Source organism: Heptranchias perlo, chromosome 1 (genome assembly GCF_035084215.1).
Source record: "Heptranchias perlo isolate sHepPer1 chromosome 1, sHepPer1.hap1, whole genome shotgun sequence".
Classification (NCBI taxonomy): Eukaryota; Metazoa; Chordata; class Chondrichthyes; order Hexanchiformes; family Hexanchidae; genus Heptranchias; species Heptranchias perlo.
In genome coordinates this window covers 195,740,465-195,748,441 of record NC_090325.1, presented here as the reverse complement: position 1 = coordinate 195,748,441, position 7,977 = coordinate 195,740,465, and the positions used below count along the sequence as shown (strand labels likewise).

Sequence of the window (7,977 nt, the reverse complement as noted above, 5' to 3'; positions counted from 1 at the left end):
GGTCCGCGGCCCCGGGGGTCCCGGCGCTCGGTCCCCGGGGGTCCCGGCGCTCGGTCCGTGACCCTGAGGGTTCCAGTGCACATCCAGGTACTTTTTCAAGGAGTTGTTGAGAGTTTCTTCAGGCAACTTCAGAACATGGAGAGAGAGGTGTGGGTGGTTAAAGGATTCTCAACACTGATTGGCTGCAGCCTGTTACCGAGGCGAGCCAATCGCGGGGCCGTCTTAGTTCTATCGCAGGGCAGCCAGCGAAGGGGGCGGGGCCTCGGGGGCGGGGCCTCGGGGGGGCGCTGTGATTGGTCAGTCACTTGTATCCTTTATATATTGTATCCTTTCCATGTTACAGTGTCGCTGAATGAGGTGGAGAGAGAGAGAGAGAGAGGGGGGATTTAAAGAGCGGGTCAGGGACAGCACACAGGGAGAAAGAGAAAGGAAGGAGGGGAGAGGATTTAAAGAACAGGTCAGGGAGAGAGAGAGAGAGAGAGGGAGGGAGGAAGGAAGGAAGGAAGAAAGAGAGAGAGGGGATTTAAAGAGCAGGTCAGGGAGAGAGAGGGAGGGAGGGAGGGAAGATTTAAAGAACAGGTCAGGAACAGCAGGGAGGGAGGGAGGAGAGAAAGGAGAAAAGGGGGGGGGGAGAGAGAGAGAGAGAAAGGAGGGGAGAAAGAGAGAGGGTCTTAGAATGTGCCCTGGGGAGTGTTAGTCAGTCGGTCGGTCAGCCGGTGTCCCCGGTGGGTCTAAGCCCCTCTCCCCGGTGGGTCTAAGCCCCTCTCCCCGGTGGGTCTAAGCCCCTCTCCCCGGTGGGTCTAAGCCCCTCTCCCCGGTGGGTCTAAGCCCCTCTCCCCGGTGGGTCTAAGCCCCTCTCCCCGGTGGGTCTAAGCCCCTCTCCCCGGTGGGTCTAAGCCCCTCTCCCCGGTGGGTCTAAGCCCCTCTCGGTGGGGTGTCTCAGGCGGATTCTTTGTTCCAGGATGGTGGCGAGCTGCTCGAAGAATAAAAGCCCCGAATGTATCTCCGAGCGGCTGGATTCCGAGTGTAGCCGGAGGAGGAGCGGCGATGCTGCAGGTGAGGAGAGAGGCGCATCTCCCGCTCCCTGTCCTTCGATTCGAACCAAAAGCCCAGGGTTTGATCCGCGGGCTCTTCTATTATTGATGTGTGTCCCATTAAACCGGGAGCGGGCACTTTAAGTGTTGATGTGCCGAGGGGAGTTGGGGCGATCGGTCTGATTTACTTTGCTCTCCCTGGTGCCTTTAGCTGTAGTTATTTTTGTGCTAAACTTGCATTTTGCAAACCTGCCCACGTTGCAAAATCAGAATGAAAACTGGCTGGAAATTACTGTTTATGTGCAGTGGCTCTTTATAAATACTTTATGTTGTCTTTAATGCATAAATATTATGATGCAACTAGTTTGTGTGTTTGCTTTGCTTGTTAAAATTAATCAGAATTTACCTTTATGGAGTGCAGCTTAATCCTTTGAGTGCTGTTTGCCATTCAATCCCACCCGGCCTCCAAAAGCAAACATGACCCAAAATAGATTTTCATATTGGTTAGACCAGTTTTGGAAACTGGAAACTGATGTTTTCAATATTGACCCACTCAATAGCTTCATTGTTGAGGTGATTTTGACCTTTTTTTTTAAGCTATGGGGTTTTCTTGGTGTTATGTGAAACTGTCGTCTTTTTTTTTTGCGTTTTGTTTTTACAACTTCATGAAGACTTCAGTATATTTCAGAGACAGTTTCTTGCTGTCTGTCCTGGGCTGTATTATTGAGGTGAAGTGTTTCCCCAGGACCTGATGGAAATGTTCGACTGGACATTAATTGCAAATGTCGCGAATTGACCGGGGTGTCCTGTGACTCGTGGATCAGATGTTCCGTTTTGTACCGTGGACAGCCCGTGAAACGAGTGGGTAAATCTCAGCCCAGCTTTTAATGGGTAGAGGTCACATCACAAGGCTGCTTGGCCTCTACTGTTACTGACTGACTGCAGGAAATTGGAAAGATCATTGGTGCTTTAGTGATGGGGATAGTGCAAAGGGAGCTTTAATCTGTATCCTAATGGCTCTACTTGTCATGAGATTACTTGATACGAACACTGGATAGAAAGAAAGATTGACTTGCATTTCTATAGCACCTTTTCACAACCTCAGGACGTCCCAAAGCACTTTACAGGCAATGAAGTACTTTTGAAGTGTAGTCACTGTTGTAATGTAGGAAACGCGGCAGCCGACGTGCGCACAGCAAGATCCCACCAACAGCGATGAAACAAATGAGCAGGTCGTGTGTTTTAGATGTTGATTGAATGATAAATATTGGCCAGGACATGAGGGAGAACTCCCCTGCTCTTTGAATAGCACCCGGGGATCTTTTACGTCCAACTGAGAGGGCAGACGGGGCCCCGGTTTAACGTCTCATCTTTACGACGGCACCTCCGACGGTGCGGCGCTCCCTCGGTGCCGTCCCTCCGACGGTGCGGCGCTCCCTCGGTGCCGTCCCTCCGACGGTGCGGCGCTCCCTCGGTGCCGTCCCTCCGACGGTGCGGCGCTCCCTCGGTGCCGTCCCTCCGACGGTGCGGCGCTCCCTCGGTGCCGTCCCTCCGACGGTGCGGCGCTCCCTCGGTGCCGTCCCTCCGACGGTGCGGCGCTCCCTCGGTGCCGTCCCTCCGACGGTGCGGCGCTCCCTCGGTGCCGTCCCTCCGACGGTGCGGCGCTCCCTCGGTGCCGTCCCTCCGACGGTGCGGCGCTCCCTCGGTGCCGTCCCTCCGACGGTGCGGCGCTCCCTCGGTGCCGTCCCTCCGACGGTGCGGCGCTCCCTCGGTGCCGTCCCTCCGACGGTGCGGCGCTCCCTCGGTGCCGTCCCTCCGACGGTGCGGCGCTCCCTCGGTGCCGTCCCTCCGACGGTGCGGCGCTCCCTCGGTGCCGTCCCTCCGACGGTGCGGCGCTCCCTCGGTGCCGTCCCTCCGACGGTGCGGCGCTCCCTCGGTGCCGTCCCTCCGACGGTGCGGCGCTCCCTCGGTGCCGTCCCTCCGACGGTGCGGCGCTCCCTCGGTGCCGTCCCTCCGACGGTGCGGCGCTCCCTCGGTGCCGTCCCTCCGACGGTGCGGCGCTCCCTCGGTGCCGTCCCTCCGACGGTGCGGCGCTCCCTCGGTGCCGTCCCTCCGACGGTGCGGCGCTCCCTCGGTGCCGTCCCTCCGACGGTGCGGCGCTCCCTCGGTGCCGTCCCTCCGACGGTGCGGCGCTCCCTCGGTGCCGTCCCTCCGACGGTGCGGCGCTCCCTCGGTGCCGTCCCTCCGACGGTGCGGCGCTCCCTCGGTGCCGTCCCTCCGACGGTGCGGCGCTCCCTCGGTGCCGTCCCTCCGACGGTGCGGCGCTCCCTCGGTGCCGTCCCTCCGACGGTGCGGCGCTCCCTCGGTGCCGTCCCTCCGACGGTGCGGCGCTCCCTCGGTGCCGTCCCTCCGACGGTGCGGCGCTCCCTCGGTGCCGTCCCTCCGACGGTGCGGCGCTCCCTCGGTGCCGTCCCTCCGACGGTGCGGCGCTCCCTCGGTGCCGTCCCTCCGACGGTGCGGCGCTCCCTCGGTGCCGTCCCTCCGACGGTGCGGCGCTCCCTCGGTGCCGTCCCTCCGACGGTGCGGCGCTCCCTCGGTGCCGTCCCTCCGACGGTGCGGCGCTCCCTCGGTGCCGTCCCTCCGACGGTGCGGCGCTCCCTCGGTGCCGTCCCTCCGACGGTGCGGCGCTCCCTCGGTGCCGTCCCTCCGACGGTGCGGCGCTCCCTCGGTGCCGTCCCTCCGACGGTGCGGCGCTCCCTCGGTGCCGTCCCTCCGACGGTGCGGCCCTCCCTCGGTGCCGCACTGGGAGTATCGGCCTGGATTATGTGAGGATTTAGGCTTTCCACCTCTTTGTTTTTGGTGGATTTGGGGTGGGTTCAGGGACCCTGCTATTTTCTGGTTTCTAGTCTACTTGGGGCACTTGTGGGTGGTGCATGCTTATATGAAAATGATAAAACATGCTCTGTGCCTCTTGCAATTGTGACTAGTGGATGCAGGGGCCATCTGTTAGGACCTGGTGTCTGGTGATTGGCACAAAACTCGAGGCCTGTGGATGTGCTGAGCCTTAGTGTGACACTGAAACTTAAATCTTATGAACAGATTGCCTCAGCAAGTCTTTGACCGGTGTGCTGCTTTGGCCAAGGAGGTTGACTCCCAATGTAAGTGACCTTGGGGGCTGGAAATCTTGGGCAGAGGAAGTCCTGCCTTGCACTACAAACAAAAGGGGATGGAGGTGCTGGAAAGCAGAGGCCCAGGTACCTCAAATGTCCCAGTTCCAACGTCCCTCACCTTGAGAAAAGTTGGTGTGAATTAGTGAGTGAAATCAATATGGCAAAATTCCAGCTGTCTGGTCTTTTGTTTGGGTTGGGGGGGGGTGTAATATTGCCTGACCATATGGTTTCCCCAACTTTCTCCAGTTGCCCTCCTTTTGCAACAGATTTGTGCCTTCAAAGTACAGTCCTGTTGGGACTGGCAGACCAAGTGCGGTCCATGTCTAACAACTGACCTTTCGAAATGTGAATCGGTGGTGTTGATATTGGCAAACGTTCACCGGTAGGAGTGACATCACGGCCATGCCTGATTCTGTCTGCCCAAACAGGAGGTGTGGGGGAAAGGGAAGAAGGCAGGGGAACCAGGGTTTATACTTCTAATGAACTGCTGTACTGAATCATGAAGCACAGAAGGAGGCCATTCAGCCCATCGTACCTGTGCCGGCTCTTTGAAAGAGCTGTCCAATTAGCCTCACTCCCCCCTGCTCTTCCTCCAGAGCCCTGCAATTTTTTTCCTTTTCAAGTATTTATCCAATTTCCTTTCGAAAATTACTATTGAACCTGCTTCCACCACCCTTTCAGACAGTGTGTTCCAGATCGTAACAACTCGCTGAGTAAAAAAAATTCTCCTCACCTCCCGTCTGGTTCTTTTGTCAATTACCTTAGTCCTCTGGTTACCGACCCTCCTGCCAGTGAAAACAGTTCCTCCTTATTTACTCTTATCAAAACCCTTACTAGCTCTGCACAAATCATCATTTTTAAAATGCTGATCTTCACTGACTTTTTGAAGTTCAGTGTCACATGACTCAGTTACTGCCCATGTCTATACGGCATCTGTCTTTCGGATGAGATGTTAAACCGAGGGCCCCGTCTGTCCTCTCAGGTGGATGTGAAAGATCCCATGACACTATTTCGAAGAAGAGCAGGGGAATTCTCCCCAGTGTCCTGGGCCAATATTTATCCCTCAACCAATATCACTAAAACACTTTATCTGGTCATTTATCACATTGCTGTTTGTGGGATCTTGCTGTGCGCAAGTTGGCTGTCTCGTTTCCTACATTACAACAGTGACTACACTTCAAAAGTACTTAATTGGCTGTAAATTGCTTTGGGACGTCCTGAGGTCGTGCAAGGCGCTATATAAATGCAGGTCCTTGCTTTATCTATTTTAACTGTAGTCTAAACCTACACTTTTTTTTTTCCCTTTCAGATCTCAATTACTGGGATCACGATCTGGCTGAAAACAATGTAAATGAGGAAGAGCAAACGTGTCAGTACTTGGCCAAACTATTTGAGAACTCTCTATGCAGAGCTAAAAAGACTAAGCTACACTGCTCTGAAGTTTTGGTTCCTGAAAGACTGATTAGAAAGATAGCCAGGGATGTGCTCTGCCTCTCGTCCAGCGAACCTTGTGGGCTGCGTGGATCCATCATCTACGTCAACATGGAGATCGAGAACATGTGCAAAAAGTTGGACCGGATTGTGTACGATTCCAGTGTCATTCCAACTTTTGAATTGACATTGATACTGAAGCAGGACGGGAATTCCTGGCCAAGCCTCAGGGACTTCTTTTTCATTGGAACCTGTTTTGCACCTGGGTTCAGGCAAGCACTGAAACTTAGTCCTGGGTTCTGCCTGATAAAGAAAAAACTATACTCCTCCTCAGCTGGGACAGTCATAGAGTGCTAAAAATAAAACGGAACTAGCACTAAGTGGCAGCTTTAACTCGTTCTCTTGCCAGCACTTCACTATTGCATAAGTGTTAATGCTCTTGATTTGACCCATCTTCTGTATTGCCTATAAAAACCCATTAACTACTTAACAAGTGACTCATTTCAGCGTCCTTGATATCTATTATTGCAGATGCCTTGCTAGTCAAGTTGCATTTATATAGCACCTTTCATGCCCTCTATGTCCCAAAATGCTTGCCATCCAATGGATTTTGATGTTGGCTTTGTAAACAATGTGGCAGCTGATTTGTACAGTCACACAAATCTCGATGAATGACCCTAATGTGAGTTGGGTGGGGAGGAATGAATATTGGCTAGGATGGATAAATGACTTGGTGATAGATGATTGATCCCCATGACAATGGGAGAACTCACTGCTCAAGTAATGCTATGGGATCATTACAGCTACCTCTACAGTCAGAAAGGGTCTTGGTTTAACATTCCTTCCAAAAATAAGATGGTATCGCCAACAATGCAGCCTCCCTTAGGACTGAACTGAGGTATCGGTTTAGATTGTGCTAGATGGGGCTTGGACCCATTGGGAGAAAGGCACATGTTGAGCCAAGCTGGCAGTAGACTGGCTTAGTAGCTGAGTGGAGCTCTTGAGTGGAGCAGAATTATTGATGCAATCTTGTCTCTGCCTTGAAGAGCTCTGGAGGATGTGAGTGGTTGTTGGCTAGAGTCCCTCATCTCTCGAGATCAAGTCTGATGCCAACTGCTCTGAATAATTACTGGAAGTTTTATTTGCCTTTTTGAAATTTTTCAACAGCCTTCAGTGAAAGAACTGGTCCATTTTAATGAGCAGTAATTGAATTTATGTATTCAGAAGTGAAACAAGGTGCTTTGCTAACTGAAGAAAGCCTTCTAGGGTTTGAGATGTTGGGGAGAGGGACAGTATATTGAAAATCTCAGGCTTTATTATGCTAATCTTGACTAGGTGGGTACACTACAAATGACTTGTGCACCAAGTTTTGGGTTAATTATTGGGGCGCAATGGGATTGGGGTACTCAAGTTGCATGTTTGACACTTGTACTTTTGTTAGATCAATTTGCACTTTTTGTTGTAGAACTTGCACTACTCTTGTGGGTGTTCACAATTTTGTTTACCAGCAGCAATCCGTGCTCTCAAACCTGCTGCTTTGGTCATTTGTACTGGATAGAATGACTTTGTTCTAAGGGTGTGCTCTTTACCCTGCATATTAAGTTAATGCAGTGAGCATCAAAAGGCAATGTTCCTTTTTTTAAAAAAAAAACTTGTAACTTTTTTGGATAATAAAAATGATTTTTTTTATAGCCTGATGTCTTTCAATTCCATAAATGATTTTTTTTTTAAAAAGCTCGACTATTTGAAATAGGCTGGAACGCCATCACACTTTGACTATGTAGGTCACAAAAAGGGATCAAAAATAACCCAAAGGCAAAGCGGAAATACAAGGAAATGGGACTGAGTCGCTGAAGATAAGCAAAATTAATTGTTAGAAGACAACCTCTCTAAATAGAAGGAACACATTATTAAACAGAACACTAAAACCAGATTAATCCTGGAGAATCAGGATGTAGACGTTCCAGATTGGCTCAGGAATCTCAACACGTTTAAACTAAAAGCAAGAAATTCTCTACTTGTAGTAAGTACCTCGCCCTTCATACTTAGGAAACAGGCAAATCACTTTAAATGAACTCAACTACGTTAAATGTATTTTACATGAGGCAAACTTCTTAACTAAACCATGATAACCCCAGCTGTAGTCAAACTACTTGACAGTATTACATTGGATACAAGATATCTCCGCAGAGGCAAAAAGGTGTAGGAATGGATTTGAAAATGGGCCGTAGGAACAGGAGGAGGCCATTCAGCCCCTCGAACCTGTTCCGCCATTCAATTAGATCATGGCTGATCTGCATCTTATCTCCATCTACCCGCCTTGCTTCCTCAACCCTTAATAC

At 51.7% G+C, this 7,977-nt stretch overlaps 1 protein-coding gene across 1 annotated transcript; it reads left to right on the top strand.

Moving 5' to 3' along the window:
- Positions 1 to 610: 610 nt before the first annotated feature.
- On the top strand, positions 611 to 7,326 carry LOC137306430 (DNA damage-inducible transcript 4-like protein). The gene is made up of 2 exons (XM_067975667.1): positions 611 to 1,056; positions 5,514 to 7,326. The coding sequence occupies exons 1-2, from the start codon at positions 963 to 965 to the stop codon at positions 5,990 to 5,992; spliced, it is 573 nt and encodes a 190-aa protein (XP_067831768.1). The 5' UTR covers positions 611 to 962; the 3' UTR covers positions 5,993 to 7,326.
- Positions 7,327 to 7,977: the final 651 nt, after the last annotated feature.